The following is a 22,200-nucleotide window of genomic DNA, read 5'->3' on the forward strand; positions in this document are numbered from 1 at the left end:
TTTTACACATTGCGGCAGGCACAGGTCCCCATTTTACACACAGCGGCAGGTACAGGTCCCCATTTTACACATTGTGGCAGGCACAGGTCCCCATTTTACACATAGCGGCAGGTACAGGTCCCCATTTTACACATAGCGGCAGGCACAGGTCCCCATTTTACACATTGTGGCAGGTGGTGGAAGGAGGGAGAGAGAGAGAAAGAGAGGAAGGGAGAGGGGCTGACTTACATTTGAAGCGGTTCTCGCCGCTCTTCAGCCGCCTCTCCCTCCTCGTCTGCGCGGCTCCCTTCTCCCTCCTCCGACGGGGTTTCGTTGAATGACGCGTTTGCGCCGTGATGTCACGACGCAATCGCGTCATTCCGCGAAACCCCGCCCCCCCCCCCCGAGCTGGGCACTCGGGAGAAGGGGGTTTCATGGCGGCGGCACCGCGGGCCATCAGACGAGGTCTGGCGGGCCGGATTTGGCCCGCGGGCCTTGTCTTTGACACCCCTGCTGTACAGGATGCTGGGCGCCCGCCCAGCGCTTTGTTATCCTGCAGTGGTTACTTGGTCAGTACGGCTTTGTTCTTCATTAAGTACTGCATTATTACTTGTTTCAGTAATGTTATTCAGCTGTTGCTGAGTTTTTAAGCTAGTTAGCTTGGTTTGCCTTGTTGTGTGAGCTGGTGTGAATCTCGCCACCATCTGTGTAAATTCTTTCTGTCGAAGTTGTCCGTCTCCTCGGGCACAGTTTCTAGACCAGGCATTCCAAACCACGGTCCTCAAGGCACACTAACAGTTCAGGTTTTAGTGATATCCAGGCTTCAGCACAGGTGACTTAATTAGTAGCTCAGTTATTTTGGTTTAACCATCTGTGCTGCAACCTGGATATCACTAAAACCTGCACTGTTGGTGTGCCTGGAGGACCGTGGTTGGGAATGCCTGTTCAAGACGGAGTCTGGTAGGAGGGGCATAGAGGGAGGAGCCAGCCCACACTGTTAAACTCTTAAAGTGCCAGTGGCTTCTAGTGGACCCGTCTATACCCCATGTAGAGTTCCCTCTAGAAATTAAATGGGGCAGGGCGCCGGACTCCGGAGGCATCAAAATTCAAATTAGGGGGTGTGGCTACGCTTACGTCATTTTAGTGGGCGGTGCGGCCCACAGACGCTGCTGTAGCGGCGGCCCACAGACGCTGCTGTAGCGGCGTCCGTTGCCGGCGGCATCACTGTTGGGGGCGTGCCCAGCACCTCCGTCAGTGCTGGGCTTCCCCCAGCTCTCTCCCATAGCGTGAATGGATGCCATGCGCATCTTTACAAGCTGGGAGGGCAGGAAGCGGGCGGCTGTTCTAGCAGGGCACAGCAAAAAGGGCAGGGCGGGTTTTGCCTTTTAAAAAACAGGCAGGGCGCGGCGCCCTGCTAAAACAGCCTAGAGTGAACACTACCCATGGTACTAATGTGGACCCCAGCATCCTCTACGGACTGCGAGAAAAGGATATACCGGTTGGTAATTAAAATCCTTTTTTTGTTTTATTTGTGCACCCCTGAGGGTGTGATGATACACCCCATATTTAAAGTATTTAAAAAAAAATTGCTTTTTATAAAAAAATTTTAAAATGGTCACCAGAAATTACCCCAAAAACACATTTTATTTTATTTTTTGCATTTTTCCTTTTGTACTTAAAATTCATAAGCTTTTGTTTTTTAACTTTTTTTTTTAATGCATCAATCATCCATTTGACACATTTTAAAAGTGACCGTCTTTGATTCTGATAATGAAGTTATCACTTATTTGCGATCCAGAAAGGTCTCCCCAATTTTTCATGCACTTCCCCTAAGTCACATTTAGTAGAAAATTTGCACCCCCTTGCTGCAACTACCATGGGGGGGAAACTATTTGTTTTTATCGCGGCTGCCTCTAGATGGCGCACGACAGCAACAATTCAGTTGTTCTGCCATTCGGGCGGGAGGACACACATTTTTTTTATTTTTCTGGCTGCCTCCTGAGGAGCGAGAGAAAATGTGTGCAACCTCAGCACTTTGGCCATCCAACAGTAGTTGGGACGCCCAAAGCTGGACTTTAGGTGGGTGCACGCAACATATAAGTCAGCCCCCATGTATTGCCACTTCTAATTGGATCTGAAAATTTCTCTGTTCATGCATTTGTGTGAACTCTGTGAGCTTTAAGAAACAAACTGGCATTTGCAGACTCTCACCTAATGGATCCCTCCCGAAGAATCGAAAATCCGTGTTTAAATAAGCGCTGTTATCCAATGCTTCTTGTCCATCGTTGTGAAACTGGTAAATGACATTAACCATACAAAAATAAGTATATGCAGCCAAAACTAGATCACCCTCGCATCACGCTTCCAAAATCTGGCTTTAATTTGTAACCATTTATTATAATTGTAAAATACACATTCACTTCTTTAGCGTTGACTGTTAGTTCATATGCACAACTTATGGCTGTATTGAGCGTATGTTAGGCTTGCAGCCCCCTGTGCTTGGTGAGACGTTGGGGACATCACACACAGGTTTAGCACAATAAGGGCTTTAAGATGCCAATAAGACATAATAGAATGATATCCAATCATCCCCGGTAATAAATCGGGTCCAAAAAACGGATGTTTTTAGAACTTTTTTTCTGCTGTTTCACCGTGTTTTTTTTTTATTTTTTATTTTTTTTTAACAATTTTTTTTTTTTTTTTTTTTTTTTTTTTTTTTACAGGCTATCCCGATGGATTGCCTGTAAAAAAGAAAAAAAGAAAACCCTTCTCCCGAAAACACACAGGTTCGGTGAAACCTGTGTGTTTTTGTGTGACACAGCCCCGTTTTCAGAAGCAAAACGGGGCCGTTTCCGGGGATTCTGCTTCGCCTGCCGGAGGTAGGTGAAACTAAATCCCTGATAAGCCGGCGCGTGCCGCGGCTTATCGTGGCTAATTAGCTAGTCCCCGGCGGGACAATTAGCCCAGATAAATTATTCGGGCTAATTGGTTATCCCCCCATAATCCCTGAAGGGTATGATAGAAGGATCAAGATACAGGTTGAGTATCCCATATCCAAATATTCCGAAATACGGAATATTCCGAAATACAGAATTTTTTGAGTGAGAGCGAGATAGTGAAACCTTTGTTTTCTGATGGCTCAGTGTACACAATATTTGTTTAATACACAAAGTTATTAAAAATATTGTATTAAATGACCTCCAGGCTGTGTGTATAAGGTGTATATGAAACATAAATGAATTGTGTGAATGTAGACACACTTTGTTTAATGCACAAAGTTATTAAAAATATTGGCTAAAATAACCTTCAGGCTGTGTGTATAAGGTGTTTAGACTTGGGTCCCATCACCATGATATCTCACTATGGTATGCAATTATTCCAAAATACGGAAAAATCCGATATCCAAAATACTTCTGGTCCCAAGCATTTTGGATAAGGGATACTCAACCTGTATTAATTTTTGGATAGGCATTTTACACCATCCATAGGACATGTCATTTTCTGTGCTGATAACAATGGCTGCACTACTTTGTGAAGGACGTATCCATACGCTAGTTTTCAAGTTGTAGTTTACGAAGACACATACTTTACTATACAGTGTAGCAACATAAACATACAGCATGATTTTGTAGCCAACTCTGAGTAATGGCCACCGTCACCACCTATCTTATTATGCATGCATTGTTGCTTTCATCTTTCTTGTGGACCAGTAGGATCTTAACGTAAATTTTAAAACTCCTGATTCATTATAACTGATTGCATAAGTGTTAAACCCCTGCAGACTAGTATTCTGTAGAACCACCTCTTGCTGCAATAAGCTTTAAGTCTGTTTGGGTAAGAATCTACCAGGTCTGCACACTGTATGGAAGTAGTTCTTGCCCATTCTACCTTGCAGATTTGCTCCAGGGGGGTTAATTCCAAGTTGATCGCAGCAGGAATTTTGTTAGCAGTTGGGCAAAACCATGTGCACTGCAGGGGAGGCAGATATAACATGTGCAGAGAGAGTTAGATTTGGGTGTGGTGTGTTCAATCTGCAATCTAATTTGCAGTGTAAAAATAAAGCAGCCAGTATTTACCCTGCACAGAAATAAAATAACCCACCCAAATCTAACTCTTTCTGCACATGTTATATCTGCCTCCCCTGCAGTGCGCATGGTTTTGCCCAACTGCTAACAAAATTCCTGCTGCGATCAACTTGGAATTACCCCCCAGGTTGGTTGGGTGATATTTGTGCACAAATTTTCAAATCGTGCCACAGATTCTCAATAGAATTGAGATATGGGCTTTGACTTGGCCATTGTAGAACATGCACCTTCTTGTTCCAGCACGCTAGTGTTTCTTTGTGCTTGGGATCATTGTCCTGCTGAAAGGTGTGCTTTTCCACTGAGCTTTAGTTCTCTACCAGACAGAAACAGGTTTTCTAGCTGTATCTCCCTGTATTTTGCAAACTGTATCAGCCCTTCTGGTTTTAAAAAGATGTTCTGCTGAGGAAACAACGTGGTGTTGCCGGGTGTGCTATGGAAGGTAGATGGTAACTAGGTCGACCACTATTGGTCAACAGGGATGCTAGGTTGACATGGTCTAGGTCGACAGGTGAAATTGTCAACATGAGTTTTTGTTTTTTTGGTGTCGTTTTCTCCGTACAGTGACCGGGAACCCCAATTAGTGCACCATGTCCCCTCACATGGCTCGCATTGCTAGCCGTGCTTCGGGCAAGGTTACTATTCCAAATCGTAGTCCACGTGGATCGTTAAGTATGAAAAAGTTTGGTTTTTTTAGTTTTTTTAAATTGTGAATCTCATGTCGACCTGTCAACCTAGAAACCCTGTCGACCTAGTTATTTTTGACCTAGAGACCGGATCCTGTGTTGCCACCCACATGCTTTTACTGTTGGGATGATGTGTGATGATAAATGGGCAATGTTAGGTTTGTGCCACACACTGCATTTTTAATTGGGCCTACAAGCTACAATTTGTTTTGTTTCATCTGACCGCAAAACCTTATATTTAATTTGTCTAATCTTGGAGTTTCCGCTGCACAGGAATTGAATATTAGCGCAAGCAGCATGTTTTTCAGGTTTTATTTAATGCCGTGTAGACAAATAAGGAATTATGGGTTTGAAAATGTACTTTAAGTGCCTTATTTTTTACTGTAAAAAATAAAATTACAAAAATCTGCATTGTAGAAATGCATATTGTGGATTGGTTGATTCATGCACAGTTGAAGGGCCATTGATAGCCCAATAATTGGATTTCTGCTTTTTTACTTCTAGCCGATTCCTACTAATGACGCCGGAGGGGTTACAGGCATCCTGTAACTGAGCTTGGGAGCTTAGAGGTCTATTTACTAAGCCGTGGACGGAGATAAAGTACCAACCAATCAGCTCCTAACTATAATTTTTCAAACCCAGCCTGTGACATGGTAGTTAGGAGCTGAGGGGCAGATGTATTAAGCCTGGAGAAAGCATAAAGAAGTGATAAAGCAAGTGCAAGGTTATAATGCACCAGCCAATCGGCTCATAACTGTCAATTTACATATTGGAGCTGATTGGCTGGTGCGTTATCAGCTTGCACTTATCACTGCTTTATAACTTCTTTATGCTTTCTCCAGGCTTAATACATCTGCCCCTGATTGGCTGCTACTTTATCTCCGTCGACTTTATCTCCGTCCAAAGCTTAGTAAATAGACCCCGTAGTCTTGACTGCACTTAACAATGCGTTTGACCTTATGCTTCTTATCTGTACAATTCATTTTGAGGTTTTGTATTAAGACATACTCATTTTGTTTATAATAAACTGTTTTTTATAAGTATTATAAGGGTATCGCAGCGAGAAAGAGACCGATAATGACGTGTTTTCGGCGCTCTGGTAACACATTCTCAATTGTGTCAAGTCACAGGGATTTAAATGTCAGTGTGACCAGAAGCTCTTTTATGTTAAATAAACTTGTATTATAGGTCAGCTGGGACTTAAAATAAGTTATTTATCCAATGTCAGTGTGCAGACTGTGGCTTTCTAGAAGTTGAGTCATTGAAAGTGCTATGCTGGGACTTGTAGTTCCAGAAGCCCTTTAGCGCTTGATGTCACCCTCCGTCTATAGAGCTGATTTCCTCTTCCTCAAGCTCATTGCATTGACCTTGATTTAATACAGCAATATATTTTAGTAAAATATCTGTGCTCACATTTAAATCACTGTGTGCCAGTATGGGTAGGCTCTGCTCTTTAATTACTCTTACAGCCTTAAGCTGAGGACTGGTAATAAACCTCTCACTTGTCATTGGTGCCCGTAAATCACGGGTGAGCTGTGAGGTTAAACCTCCCTGGGAACAGAGGCAAGAAAATATTAACACATGGTAAATATCAACCAAGAAGGGATTGTGGTTCTGCAAGTGGAAACATGTCAAATACAGAGTGTTCATTTGACTAATCACCTTCTTATTTTTTCGGAGAAGGCGACAAGACAGCAGCTTCAGGAAAGCAGGACTCTCCTCCTGTATCTTCCCCAAGGAACACTCAGGATAAGTTGAAAGGGGATGCACAGAAGACCCCACAGAGTGAGCCCACCCCAGCCGAGCCGCTCGCCAAGTCGCAAGATTGCATCGCAATTGAAGGTTTCACGGACGATGAAAACCTGGAAAGTGGGGGGGAGGGAATTTACCGGGAGCGTGATGAGTTTGTGGTGAAGATTGAAGACATAGAAATGCTAAAAGTAAGTTTGTATTCCTGTATTTAACATTAAACCCATCATCTAATCCGTATATACACTCTAAGTGCCAGTATTTCTATCTAAATATAGGTGACACTGGTTGTATATGATTTGTGCCACTGGTTCTTCTGAAATCCAGTCCTCAAGTGCCCCCCAACAAGTCATGTTTTCTGGAATTCTTTAATCATGCACAGGTGAGTTGATCTATTTTACTGGGTCAGTGATATTCCCATATGGTTTCACAGCCTGAAATCCTGAAAACATGACCTGTTGGGGGGTACTTGAGGACTTTGGTTGAGAACCACCACTGCTTTGTGCTATCACACTGGAAGTGATCTGTGTAGAGTAAACCTTTATTACACAAATGATACCCTTGTAGCTGGCTACCCTTTGACAAGTTTTAGTTCATTGATCTGATCATGCCCTCATTTGACTCCTACAGATGTGTCCTTATACCTCTTTGATGCAGTTGCGCCAAGCGGCTAGCTTAGCCTGCCAGGCCCAGTGAGACTGCAAATTTGGGTGTTTTTTTTTTTATTATTTTTTTAAACACTATGGTTTTTATTATGCTGTGACTACAGACACAGCGCTGTGACTTCTTTATAAATTAAAAAAAAGCCTATTATACAAGAAAAACTTTATTTAAAATGTTTAATGCCAGTTGGATGCCCAGTGCTAATGCTTAACTCCTCCTTTTTTTTTGGTGTGTGTGTTTTCCTCTGAAAAGTGCTTTTGCATTTTCAAGTTTGTGTTACTATTCAGATTTATTTAATTATAAGTAATAAGTAGGACTAATGCTTAGTATTATCTTGTTCTTATTTTCAGTTTCATCTATCTCTGATATATTCAGATGCAATAGGAATTATAAGCAGTAAAAAAGTTTTTTTTTTTTTTTTTTTAAAGATGTAATATAAATCCTATCAAAGCCTAATAACTATGGATTGTTAGAAAGTGTTAACATGGTTATCAAGATTTCTAATACATAGCAATGTTGCACACTATTAATATAAGCAGGATTCAATATTTTTTCATTAAAACATCAATGCAATAAAACCTATTTTAAACAACAAGAAACGGTTTAAAACAAAAAAAAAGTGCTTTTTATTTTTATTTTTAAACTGGTTGTTTTCTTCTGTCAGCCACTAGGGGACACTGGCACACCTATCTGTGTGTGACTGCGTCTCTGAATCTGTATCCAAAGTGCTACGTTGCAGCAGATGCTGCTTTTTTTCCTTGCCAAGTTCTGTTCATACACAGACTCAGTCGCACACAGATACTCACGTGTCGCATAGCAAATTAATCCGCACAGTCTCTTGACTAAGCTGCGTATTTGGCAAAAAGGGACAACCAATTCTGTAGTGTTGTTTTGTGTATACTTACATTAAGATCGGATAGATTATACGTGTAAGTACTGTCTGAGCAGGTTCTGTTTAGATTATTCTTGCTTTAGATTAGTTCTAGAGGTTGATCAAGTTATGGGCAGGTTTGTTATTCAAAATAATTTTGTAACCTTAATACAGTACTTTTTACCATTGCCTTTATTTGGTTTTATTTAGGAAGCATTGCATACTGGCAAGGAACCCCCAGCTATATGGAAAGTGCAGAAGGCCTTGCTTCAGAAATTTATTCCTGAAATACGGGAAGGACAGAGATCATTTGCAGCCACAAACAGTGTAAGTTCTCCATCTAGAACCGTGGTAGATACACTGTGTCCCTCCAACTGTTGCAGGGTCAAGTGTCTATTTATGATTTAACTATCCAAGATGGACAGATGTCCCCCGGCCTTGTCTGGTACCAATCCTGGAGGATTCAACTGGCAATGATTCTGGTTTTTAGACTTGATCAGTAATTCTCACCCTGTGTCTCTGCATCAAGCCACATGTGTAACGAAAATGTACAAATCGTAGTGACAGAGTTTAAAATAATTTATAGATGCACTTAGGATTTTTCATGGACTATATTTTACTTGTTAAAACAAATTGGTTGTAATTTACTTTGGTTTTCAAACATAATCACATTTAATCATGAGTCTAGATTTATTTATTACAACATTTTATGATAGGAGTGTCACAGAACAATGTATAATGGGCCATTTGTTTCAACAAGTGCCATAACGAGAGAGATTGGGAGCCACTGAACTAAATTTATTCCTAGTCACGTGTGATTATTGTAGTGGGGCAGATGCTGATTGCAAAAATAAAATATTAAAAATGTTAGTATGAAAGTGTAGTGGGTTTTCTGGTGTAATCTTATACCCCTTTTCCACCTACGAGCACGGATCGCAGCCGGGAGCCTGACACGGGTGCTACCCGGCTGCGGCCCATGCTCAGCCCCCTTTCCCATTGCGCTCACCAACCCGGCATATTGCCGGGTTGGTGACGCTGCTAGTGACGCGGCAGGGGCGGCGCTGGGCGATCACATAATCTCCCTGCGCCGCCCTTCCATACAGTGTAAACGGGAGCCATGACGCATCGACACGGCTTCCTTTTACATTACAACCTTACCCGGATCATTCCCATGTCCTACCCAGGTATTTACCCGGGTAGGATTCACGGGTCACTTGATCCGGGTTTTTACGGGGGGACCCTTTTCCACTTGCAAAAAACACGGGTAAATGCGCGCCCCCGTGCATTTAACTGTGTTTTTTGAGCTAGTGGAAAAGGTATTAAAGAGCGCTGTTTGGGTTTGCAAAACAAGTCATCCCGTCAGATTAGTAGGAATCGGTGGCTAGAACTAGGCAGTACTCAATCAGTGTTAGCTAAGCCTGGCCCAGCTGTATGAGTTCAATCCCATTAGCTGTGAAAGGTGCGATATGCTATTGCCGCGGCGTTTAAACACCGGCAACAGCACCCGATCTCGCACAAATTGCTTTGGAGCCCTATGGGGCAGCGAGCACTTGGGCCGCAGGAAACTCTGGCTGCTGCTGCGATGACTTTCGTCGAGATTATCGTGGCTAATAGGGTTGACCCCTCTGTGTCCAAGTTCTATTTTGTTTCATCCTTGCTACTTGAATAACGTGCTGTGTGAGTGCGTAATCACCAGGGGGCAGTCTTCCATTATTCAATTTTTTTGGTTAACTTTGCCAGAGCAGCACAATGGCAGCTTCCACTGTTTACTAAACGTAAAATGTGTTTTTAGAGGAATTAGAAGTTTGTCCATATGTTTTGCTGAATGTTTGTCAAAAGATATTTTCAGATGAAGTATATGAGCTTATTTATAATTCAAATCAATTTCCCTCTGCCACTTTTATGGTTTCCTCTTTTGAACAGTATCTTGGCTACTTCGGAGATGCCAAAACGAAGTATAAGCGCGTGTACGTGAAGTTTGTCGAGAACGCTAACAAAAAGGAGTACGTGAGGGTTTGCTCCCGAAAACCCAAGAGCAAGGTTGTTCCAGTTCCCAGGTACCTGCCCTGCCTCCTCACTTGTCACGATGGCAGACGCTGTTTCAGGAAAGGAGTTCCTCTGGGGAAGAGCGTGGGCTCCAATATAAACAAGGATGGCTAGAAAAAGGGTTTCCGTTTGCAGGGCTACCTCCTCCCGTACAGTGTTTTTATGTTTGTTAGAAAATGTTTTTATCTCTGTTGGCACAGTATAACATTATTTCCCCTCCTCTACGTTTAGACACCCTGCTCAGCAGTCAGTGTTTTATCTACCCGCTCTCTGCATCTATGTAAAGCAGAGGTTCTCAAATTCGGTCCTCTGGGGCCCACACAGTGCATGTTTTGCAGGTCTCCTCACAGAATCGCAAGTGAAATAATTAGCTCCACCTGTGGACCTTTTAAAATGTGTCAGTGAGTAATTAATACACCTGTGCACCTGCTGGGTTACCTGCAAAACACGCACTGTGTGGGGTCCTGAGGACCGAGTTTGAGAACCTCTGATGTAAAGCATCAAGCAGTGGGGGATGACGGGTCCAGCAAGCATTTGCTGCATGAACTAAGAGGATTACTTGTTCATTACGTCTAACAATATTTTAAGAACATAAATTGGAGCCTTGGCCTAGTTAGGTTTTTTTTATTTATTTTTTGGTCTGAATCAGCCTTTAGTGTTGACTTTTTTTTTTATTTTTCCATTGTTTTATTTCAGTCGGACCACTCACACAAAGGTCAATGCGAGTAACAAAGCCGCCTCCGAAACTCCGCCGCCGAAAAACGCTCCACCAAAAGTGGCCTCTGCAAAACCAAAAGCCAAACAGCCGAAGGCAAAAGCGGAACCTCCACCAAAGAAGAGGAAGCAGTGGAAGGAGGAGTTCTCATCTTCTCAGTCAGACTCCTCGCCGGACATGCAGAGCGACGAGGAAGGTGGGCCTGTAACCTCTTCATACCTGGTACCTTTATGCGCCAGGCCAGTTTCAGTGTCTTTTCCTAAGGCTGGCATGTATAGCGCCTACAGTGTGTTTAACATTGACAAAAATGGCAAAATTGTTTTCTATTATTTTATTTCTTAGAATACTAACTTATGTATAGATTTATTTTTCATTTCTGAAGTTTATTTATGTAGCGCACACATTATCCACAGCACTTTACAGAAACATTTTGTTATTCCCATCAGTCCTTGCCAATTTGAGCTTATAGAGTGATTCAGTTGTTGCTTAGGCGTCCGCTACTAGATGCGTCTCGCCAGCAGCAATTCAACTTTTTCAGCATTGGTGGAGTTCAGCGGGCGCTGGCAATTCGCGAGGTGACGACGAATAATGTCCAAGCGTCCTGTTTGGATGCTCAAACGTGTTGTAGTGCTGACTTAAGTCAGGTCCAGACTATTTGCGTGGCTAATCCCGCAATTTTTGTGGCACGTCAGAAGTAATGGGAACTCGATCAAAGCAACAATTGAATTGCTCTGCGAACCCTAAAAACAATTGAATTGCCCCCTTAGAATCTATGGGGGATATTTATCTAAGTTTGGAGAGATTTAGCTGATTTGGTTGGTACTTTGTCTTTCCAAGCTGTGATGAATCTCCCCCCTGTATTTTCTATTCCATACACACCCTTATACATATATTCACTAGAATAAATTTTTTTGGACAGAATCCAGTTAACCTACCAGTATTTTTGATTGTGGTATGAAATTAAAGTACAAAGAGGAAACCCATGCAAACACAGAGGGGACATATAAGCTCTTTACCTTTGGAATCAAACTCAAGAGCTCAGGACTGTGAGGCAGTAATACTAACCACTACGCCAGCCATGCTGCATTTCCTCTGCTCATCAGCTGAGGACGTTCACTATTCTGTTTATAAATAGATCTGATTTATAATGTAAGGGACATCGTAGCCTGACCTTTTCAGCTGCATTCAAAGTTTTGACTTAGTATTAATTGTAAATGTGTATATTATTGTCAATGTAATATCAGATATTTATATACCACTCCTTTCCTGCAATGCTTCTTCGTCTGGGGCAGAAATACTGAAGAAGCTTGGTGTCTCCTTGTGAACTGTCTGCTTCTCCTTCAGCCTGTACAGATGCGTCCTCTTACATCCAGCCTCAATACGCCATGCAGCGCAAAATGCCTGGTGGGAGTGAGCTGCCAGGTTCCGTGCAACTCTTCCAACGTCGGGCACATTTATTTTTATTTTATTTTTTTATTTCCCACCGAAAGTACGCTTCAGTGGCAACGCAATGTGACTAGGAATCACAAGGAGACTGCTGATTTAATTTGATATACAGTATAGCACTTGTATATTGTATGTAACCCAGTGTATACGGAGCAGAACAGAACCTATATTTGGAAAAAGCTGCGGCTGCTACACTGTAGCACTTTGTGTACAGATTCAGAGACTCCGTCACACACACACATACAAGTGTCATATATCACATCGATCAATACAGTCTCCTTGTGCGTCCTAGTCCCATTGCGTTGCAAATAAGATGCATTTTCGGCAAAAAAGACGCCAGGCGCTAGAAGAGTCTCATGTGATTTTGCGTGCCAAGAGGGGCTGTTTGTTGCGACTGCAGCAAAGGTGTACGAGGACACATCTGTAGGTTAGAGGCGAGCAGAGCAGTGCACTGCAGAGTTTCTGGTGGGTTCTTGTAACTGCAAGGAGATCTCTCAGCTGTCACAGGAGAGATGGGGGGTGGTATTATTTCTAATGAAACGTTCAGTAGACTTTAATATTTCAGTTTACTTTTTTTTTGTCACTTTGCAGCATACATGCACATGTTAATTTGAGGAACCTTTAGAGCATGTGTTCTTATGGCACTTAATAATGTTTATAGGTTGGGAAAGTATATTTTTATGCCCTATGTGTTAAACTATATTCCTTTTGTGATTTGCATTTTGCTATATCTTATCCAGAGTTTGAGCCCCCGCCACCTCCAATTGTAACTCGCTTTTTAAACACACGAGCCATGAAGGAGACCTACAAGGGCTACATCGAGCTGCTGGTTGGCGTTGCACTGGATGCTGACATGATGCAGAACCTGGAGAAAGACAACGGTAAGCTTGTTTGTACGGTCACCCCCTTATTGTGCTGCTCCATCACATCCATAAGCAGCACGACACCTCCGAGCTCCTCTGCTGAGGTTCTTCCTTGCAGAAGCCACCACTGACCCTGCCGGAATTCTGTCTTTTCAGATGATGTTCTTCTGCCGCATATGAGGAAGATTGAAGGCATGCTAAATGAGAACAGGAGACGACTGCTCACCAAGCTCCAATTGGATCAGCCATTAAAGGTATAAAAATAGTTTTAGTATTGGACACCAGGGCTTTGTATAGCATTGCATGTGATTAAATACACTACAGTGTAGCCCATCAATGCTACAACTGCGTATCTGCTGGTGCTTCATCTCCTGGACCTACTGATCTAAATTTGAAGGTGGTTGTTCTGCCCTTAGGTTCTGTTCACGTAGCACTTCTCAACATCCGTGGTATGCTAACTTCAATCTGGGGGGTCCATTTATCAACAAGTGATCAAACTCATTGCGTATGATAAATGGTGCTGCAGCCAATCAGATCCTGTCATTTTTCAAACACATAACAGGAGCTGATTGGCTGGAGCACCATTTATCATATGAGTTTTATCTCTCATTGATTGAGTCCCTGTGTTTGGGTCTATTGAACGTATCTCATACTGGAAATCAAATAGGGGTAATTGATACTCTGTGATGAAGTACACACCAGAACCCCTCACTAACCTTCTGGTCCACTGCATCCACCTGTCCACAGATACTGGGTAGCACACTGCAGGCAGAGGGATCTGCGTAACCGTTTAGCATTCTTCTAAGCCTCCAGACACAACAAGATTAGTGTGCAGCCGGGATCCGCCACTGGTACTGTGCCTAGTGTAAGCAACCTTAGCATGACGTTCCCAGCATGCCGCTGGAGCGTGGTTCACACAGGAGTTGAAGCCCATATCCAGCATTGCACGTCGTTTGTACATGTGGCAAGAACACATGTTACAGCATGCTGTCATTTTTGGGGCAGAGATGTAAATGATAGAATACAAGAGGCAGTAGCTGCGTATTAGCTCCATCTGCTATATGGGGGCTGTTCTTCTGCTGCAGCCACTATTTTCACTGGTGTCTGCAACTTCCCCAAATGAATAACAACTGGAATGTTACAGCATCATGGGCCTAATTCAGACCTGATCGCAGCAGCAAATTTGTTAGCAGTTGGTCAAAACCATGTGCACTGCAGGGGGGGCAGATATAACATGTGCAGAGAGAGGTAGATTTGGGTGGGGTGTGTTCAAACTGAAATCTAAATTGCAGTGTAAAAATAAAGCAGCCAGTATTTACCCTGCACAGAAACAAAATAACCCATCCCAAATCTAACTCTCTCTGCACGTTATATCTGCCCCAACTGCATTGCACATGGTTTTACCCAACTGCTGACACATTTGCTGTTGCGATCAACTCTGAATTACCCCCATGTGTACAGTGGTTAGATGAGCTTGTGGTCTGCATTTCTCCTTAGATACCACTGCAGGTTACATGTCCAAAGTATATGAAGCAGCTGCTACATGGTATGTTTGGGACCAGTCAATGTCTGTTCTCCATGTGACCATTATATCAGCAAAATTATATTAGTGCAGTGTTAAACCGGGTATAACCCTGATGTGTGTGGTTATCAGCCCGAAATGCTCCCTGATAAATGAAAGTCCTATATAGTCACAAATCGGCTCATCTCTAACCCAGTAAGGAGGGATATCAGGTGTTCTTTCAGTCTGCACCAGAGGGTCTCCTCAGGGGCCACCATAAGATAAAGTATGGTCATGATTCCAGCCCCTGTTGCCACCACTGGTGTCCCCAGAGCCGTCTTAACAGCAGTGTAGGCCCCTGGGCACAGCAGTGCACTGGGGCCCCTACCAACCCATCAGCGGTAGGGGTGGGGGCTGTTATCAGCGGCAGCTTTGATGTCCCGCTGGGGGTAGGGGGTGTTCTATCTTTCGCTCAGCATGTAGGACCTGAAGAAATAATTTCTGCTAATTACTCCTTTACTGCACAAATGGGACAGGAAGGAGAACACTAAACTGTAGAAGGGGACATTGGGCTGAATGAAGGGGCCCTAGTACATGACTTACAGGGTGATAGGGGGTATTTAATACACAGGGGAGGGGTGGATAGTGGAGTGGGCTTAATATTCATCATTTTCTGGGGGTCAGGGCAGCTTGCTTTACTGCAGATATCTCCAGTTCCTGGAAATAGATTTCTTAGCTTTAATGGGATCAAAAAAAATTAGAGAGTCCCACCTTTCAGGAGGTACTGGGGACTTGGGGATCAGAGTTCAGGAGCCAGAGCAATCCACCAACAAAAATATAAAACTGCATATTAAGCGTGCGGAGCTGGAGCAGGGACCAGCTGCTTGAAGGCTGATATCTCTGGTTCTGTGCATAGTGCAGACAAGCTGCCAGTGTCCACCGAAAGGGGAGAGTCCCAGCTTTTGGACTATACCCTCAGAAAAACTCTAAGTCAGACAGAACCCGAGATATCTGGCTGGGAAGAACAATTAACAGGCTTGGATGGGGACCACTGCTTTGAAGTCTGATATCTCCGGTTCCCCAGGGCCGATTTTCAAAAATCTGGTACCCCTGGACAGAGGGGACCCTCAGCTATCAGTCTAGGGTCCTTTTACTCCTGGGGCCCTTGGGCAAGAGCCCATACGAAAAGACGGCCCTGGGTGTCCCTTCTATAGATGTTATCCAACCCTCCCTCAAGCGTGGTAACAATTCTAGTTGGTATAGAGACGGAACTGTTATGCAAAATATTTGGAAAAACAAATTAACGCCAATCCCTTAAAGTTTATCCCTGTGACGGGATCCGGACTATAGATCTACAGTGTCTAGGTCAACACCATTTGGTCGATATAAGCGAAAAGTTGACACTGGAAGAGGTCAACATGGGCAAATGGTCAACAGGTCAATGGTCGATGCACATATGGTCAACACGTGGTGTTTTTTTTTTTCGTGTTTTTGGACTTTATCCATCCTTGACTATCCATGTCACATATCATAACCTTTAGTAACCTTGTGTCGAGCCGGAAATAAATATTTCAGGAGCCTTGGTAAAATAAAATGCATGTTTCCGTTTCTCTATTGCCAGTTTGTAAGTGAAACTGCAGTTATCCCACTGTGTGACTTAGGTCTCTGATTTGTGTGTGTAATGTGATAGTCTGACGATAGGAAAGTATGATGTACATTGCTGCTGACTAATCTTTCTGGTTTGGGGTCTGTAGAACGCCTTGGAAAACTACCCAGATATAACCACGATTAATCGCGATGCAAAGGGCAAATCGGGAGGAGCTGCTGTGTGTAAAATAAAAGTACATGGCAAATGGTACAACAAGAAAACCATGCGGCCCACGAAGACCGCAGCAAAGCAGACACAGGTACGTCCCGCTGTGACCTCAGAGTAGAAGCGTGCAGTTACGCAATATATTTACCGAGATTACACCGCCGCCTTAATATACAATGTAGGATAATTTAGTATTATTGTTTTTCAGCCTTTTGGCTAAGTTCTGTGCTGCGTGAGCCACAGGTGTCCGACATGTCACTGGAGGTGGCGTCCTACCTTCTCATGTAGTATGGCACTTTTCTCTGACGTCCTAGTGGATGCTGGGACTCCGTAAGGACCATGGGGAATAGCGGCTTCGCAGGAGACAGGGCACAAAATAAAAGCTTAAGGATCAGGTGGTGTGCACTGGCTCCTCCCCCTATGACCCTCCTCCAAGCCTCAGTTAGATTTTTGTGCCCGGCCGAGAAGGGTGCAATCTAGGTGGCTCTCCTGAGCTGCTTAGAATAAAAGTTTAGTTAGGTTTTTTTATTTTCAGTGAGTCCTGCTGGCAACAGGCTCACTGCATCGTGGGACTAAGGGGAGAAGAAACGGACTCACCTGAGTGCAGAGTGGATCGGGTTTCTTAGGCTACTGGACACTAGCTCCAGAGGGACGATCACAGGTTCAGCCTGGATGGGTCACCGGAGCCGCGCCGCCGTCCCCCTTACAGAGCCAGAAGAGACGAAGAGGTCCGGTGAAATCGGCGGCAGAAGACATCCTGTCTTCAGACTAAGGTAGCGCACAGCACCGCAGCTGTGCGCCATTGCTCTCAGCACACTTCACACTCCGGTCACTGAGGGTGCAGGGCGCTGGGGGGGGAGCGCCCTGAGACGCAATATAACAGAATACCTTAGGTGGCAAAACAGAATACATCACATATAGCTCCTGGGCTATATGGATGTATTTTAATCCCCTGCCATTTTACACAAAAAAGCGGGAGATAAGGACGTCGTGAAGGGGCGGAGCCTATCTCCTTAGCACACAAGCGCCATTTTCCCTCACAGCTCCGCTGGAAGGACGGCTCCCTGACTCTCCCCTGCAGTCCTGCTTCAGAATCAGGGTAAAAAAGAGAAGGGGGGGCACGTTTGGCAGCAAATAAATATATTAACAGCAGCTATAAGGGAGTAACACTTATATAAGGTTATCCCTATATATATATATATATAGCGCTGGGTGTGTGCTGGCAGACTCTCCCTCTGTCTCTCCAAAGGGCTAAGTGGGGTCCTGTCCTCTATCAGAGCATTCCCGGTGTGTGTGCTGTGTGTCGGTACGCGTGTGTCGACATGTATGAGGAGGAAAATGATGTGGAGGCGGAGCAGTTGCCTGTGTTGGTGATGTCACCCCCTAGGGAGTCGACACCTGACTGGATGATTGTATTTAAACAATTAAGTGATAATGTCAGCAATTTACAAAAAACTGTTGACGACATGAGACAGCCGGCAAATCAATTAGTGCCTGTCCAGGCGTCTCAAACACTGTCAGGGGCGCTAAAACGCCCGTTACCTCAGTGGGTCAACACAGACCCTGACACAGATACTGAGTCTAGTGTCGACGGTGACGAGACAAACGTAATGTCCAGTAGGGCCACACGTTACATGATCACGGCAATGAAAGAGGCATTGAACCTTTCTGACACTACAAGTACCACAAAGAAGGGTATTATGTGGGGTGAGAAAAAACTACCAATATTTTTTCCTGAGTCAGAGGAAATAAATGAGGTGTGTGAAAAAGCGTGGGTTTCCCCCGATAAAAAACAGCTAATTTCTAAAAAATTATTAGCATTATATCCTTTCCCGCCAGAGGTTAGGGCGCGTTGGGAAACACCCCCTAGGGTAGATAAGGCGCTCACACGTTTATCAAAACAAGTAGCGTTACCGTCTCCTGATACGGCTACCCTCAAAGAACCAGCTGATAGAAGGCTGGAAAATATCCTAAAAAGTATATACACACATACTGGTGTTATACTGCGACCAGCAATCGCCTCAGCCTGGATGTGCAGTGCTGGAGTCGCATGGTCGGATTCCCTGACCGAGAATATTGATACCCTGGATAGGGACAATATTTTGTTAACTATAGAACATTTAAAGGATGCATTACTATATATGCGTGATGCACAGAGGGATATTTGCACCCTGGCATCAAGAGTAAGTGCTATGTCCATCTCTGCCAGAAGAGCGTTATGGACGCGACAGTGGTCAGGGGATGCGGATTCCAAACGGCACATGGAAGTATTGCCGTATAAAGGGGAGGAGTTATTTGGGGCTGGTCTATCGGACCTGGTGGCCACGGCAACGGCTGGAAAATCCACCTTTTTACCCCAGGTCACTCCACATCAGCAGAAAAAGACACCGTCTTTTCAAACTCAGTCCTTTCGTTCCCATAAGTACAAGCGAGCAAAAGGCCACTCCTTTCTGCCCCGGGGCAGAGGAAGAGGAAAAAGACTGCACCATGCAGCCGCTTCCCAGGAGCAGAAGCCCTCCCCTGCTTCTGCCAAGTCTTCAGCATGACGCTGGGGCTTTACAAGCAGACTCAGATATGGTGGGGGCCCGTCTCAAGAATTTCAACGCGCAGTGGGCTCACTCGCAAGTGGATCCCTGGATTCTACAGGTAGTATCGCAGGGGTACAAACTGGAATTCGAGACGTTTCCCCCTCATCGGTTCCTGAAGTCTGCTTTACCAAAGTCTCCCTCCGACAGGGAGGCAGTTTTGGAAGCCATTCACAAGCTGTATTCCCAGCAGGTGATAATCAAGGTACCCCTCCTGCAACAGGGAAAGGGGTATTATTCCACGCTGTTTGTGGTACCGAAGCCGGACGGCTCGGTGAGACCAATTTTAAATCTGAAATCCTTGAACACTTACATAAAAAGGTTCAAATTCAAGATGGAGTCACTCAGAGCAGTGATAGCGAACCTGGAAGAAGGGGACTATATGGTGTCTCTGGACATCAAAGATGCTTATCTCCACGTCCCAATATACCCTTCTCACCAAGGGTACCTCAGGTTTGTAGTACAAAACTGTCATTATCAGTTTCAGACGCTGCCGTTTGGATTGTCCACGGCACCTCGGGTCTTTACCAAGGTAATGGCCGAAATGATGATTCTTCTACGAAGAAAAGGCATTTTAATTATCCCTTACTTGGACGATCTCCTGATAAGGGCAAGATCCAGGGAACAGTTAGAAGTCGGAGTAGCACTATCTCAGGTAGTGTTACGTCAGCACGGGTGGATTCTAAATATTCCAAAATCGCAGCTGATTCCAACGACACGTCTACTGTTCCTAGGAATGATTTTGGACACAGTCCAGAAGAAGGTGTTTCTCCCGGAGGAGAAGGCCAGGGAGTTATCCGAGCTAGTCAGGAACCTCCTAAAACCAGGACAGGTCTCAGTGCATCAGTGCACGAGGGTCCTGGGAAAAATGGTGGCTTCTTACGAAGCGATTCCATTCGGAAGATTCCATGCAAGAACGTTTCAGTGGGATCTACTGGACAAATGGTCCGGATCGCATCTGCAGATGCATCAGCGGATAACCCTGTCGCCAAGGACAAGGGTGTCTCTCCTGTGGTGGCTGCAGAGTGCTCATCTACTAGAGGGCCGCAGATTTGGCATTCAGGATTGGATCCTGGTAACCACGGATGCCAGCCTGAGAGGCTGGGGAGCAGTCACACAGGGAAGGAATTTCCAGGGCTTGTGGTCAAGCATGGAAACATCTCTTCATATAAACATTCTGGAACTAAGGGCCAGTTACAATGCCCTAAGTCAAGCAAAACCTCTGCTTCAGGGTCAGGCGGTGTTGATCCAATCGGACAACATCACGTCAGTCGCCCACGTAAACAGACAGGGCGGCACGAGAAGCAGGAGGGCAATGGCAGAAGCTGCAAGGATTCTTCGCTGGGCGGAAAATCATGTGATAGCACTGTCAGCAGTGTTCATTCCGGGAGTGGACAACTGGGAAGCAGACTTCCTCAGCAGACACGACCTTCACCCGGGAGAGTGGGGACTTCACCCAGAAGTCTTCCACCTGATTGTAAACCGTTGGGAAAAACCAAAGGTGGACATGATGGCGTCACGTCTAAACAAAAAACTGGACAGATATTGCGCCAGGTCAAGGGACCCTCAGGCAATAGCAGTGGACGCTCTGGTAACGCCGTGGGTGTACCAGTCAGTGTATGTGTTCCCTCCTCTGCCTCTCATACCAAAAGTACTGAGAATCATAAGAAGGAGAGGAGTAAGAACTATACTCGTGGTTCCGGATTGGCCAAGAAGGACTTGGTACCCGGAACTTCAAGAGATGCTCACGGACGAACCGTGGCCTCTACCTCTAAGAAAGGACCTGCTACTGCAGGGGCCTTGTCTGTTCCAAGACTTACCGCGGCTGCGTTTGACGGCATGGCGGTTGAACGCCGGATCCTGAGGGAAAAAGGCATTCCAGAAGAAGTCATCCCTACTCTGGTCAAAGCCAGGAAGGACGTAACCGCAAAACATTATCACCGCATTTGGCGTAAATATGTTGCGTGGTGTGAGGCCAAGAAGGCCCCTACAGAGGAATTTCAACTGGGTCGTTTCCTTCATTTCCTGCAAACAGGACTGTCTATGGGCCTAAAATTGGGGTCCATTAAGGTTCAAATTTCGGCCCTGTCGATTTTCTTCCAGAAAGAACTGGCTTCAGTACCTGAAGTTCAGACTTTTGTAAAAGGGGTGCTGCACATACAGCCTCCTTTTGTGCCTCCAGTGGCACCTTGGGATCTCAATGTTGTGTTGAGTTTTCTAAAGTCACATTGGTTTGAACCACTTTCCACTGTGGACTTAAAATATCTCACATGGAAGGTGTCGATGCTGTTAGCCTTGGCTTCAGCCAGGCGTGTGTCAGAATTGGCGGCTTTATCATATAAAAGCCCTTACTTAATTTTTCATTCTGACAGGGCGGAATTGAGGACTCGTCCTCAATTTCTACCTAAGGTGGTTTCTGCATTTCACATGAACCAACCTATTGTGGTACCTGCGGCTACCAGGGACTTAGAGGACTCTAAGTTGCTTGACGTTGTCAGGGCCTTGAAAATATATGTTTCCAGGACGGCTGGAGTCAGAAAATCTGACTCGCTGTTTATCCTGTATGCACCCAACAAGCTGGGTGCTCCTGCTTCAAAGCAGACGATTGCTCGTTGGATTTGTAGTACAATTCAGCTTGCACATTCTGTGGCAGGATTGCCACAACCAAAATCAGTAAAAGCCCATTCCACAAGGAAAGTGGGCTCATCTTGGGCGGCTGCCCGAGGGGTCTCGGCTTTACAACTTTGCCGAGCAGCTACTTGGTCAGGGGCAAACACGTTTGCTAAATTCTACAAATTTGATACCCTGGCTGAGGAGGACCTGGAGTTCTCTCATTCGGTGCTGCAGAGTCATCCGCACTCTCCCGCCCGTTTGGGAGCTTTGGTATAATCCCCATGGTCCTTACGGAGTCCCAGCATCCACTAGGACGTCAGAGAAAATAAGATTTTACTTACCGATAAATCTATTTCTCGTAGTCCTTAGTGGATGCTGGGCGCCCATCCCTAGTGCGGATTGTCTGCAATACTTGTATATAGTTATTGTTACAAAAATTCGGGTTATTATTGTTGTGAGCCATCTTTTCAGAGGCTCCTTTGCGTTTATCATACTGTTAACTGGGTTCAGATCACGAGTTGTACGGTGTGATTGGTGTGGCTGGTATGAGTCTTACCCGGGATTCAATATCCTTCCTTATTATGTACG

At 44.8% G+C, this 22,200-nt stretch overlaps 1 protein-coding gene across 2 annotated transcripts in view; it reads left to right on the forward strand.

Moving 5' to 3' along the window:
- Positions 1-22,200, forward strand: part of QSER1 (glutamine and serine rich 1) — a 174,808-nt gene that overhangs the window by 140,364 nt on the left and 12,244 nt on the right. For both annotated transcript variants that reach the window (XM_063944477.1, XM_063944478.1), the window contains exons 5-11: positions 6,431-6,687; positions 8,241-8,357; positions 9,954-10,087; positions 10,773-10,987; positions 12,978-13,118; positions 13,257-13,354; positions 16,356-16,508. In XM_063944477.1, coding sequence (XP_063800547.1) covers positions 6,431-6,687; positions 8,241-8,357; positions 9,954-10,087; positions 10,773-10,987; positions 12,978-13,118; positions 13,257-13,354; positions 16,356-16,508 — 1,115 coding nt within the window. The remainder of the gene's footprint in view (positions 1-6,430; positions 6,688-8,240; positions 8,358-9,953; positions 10,088-10,772; positions 10,988-12,977; positions 13,119-13,256; positions 13,355-16,355; positions 16,509-22,200) is intronic.

The sequence above is a fragment of the Pseudophryne corroboree genome, chromosome 11 (assembly GCF_028390025.1).
Source record: "Pseudophryne corroboree isolate aPseCor3 chromosome 11, aPseCor3.hap2, whole genome shotgun sequence".
Classification (NCBI taxonomy): Eukaryota; Metazoa; Chordata; class Amphibia; order Anura; family Myobatrachidae; genus Pseudophryne; species Pseudophryne corroboree.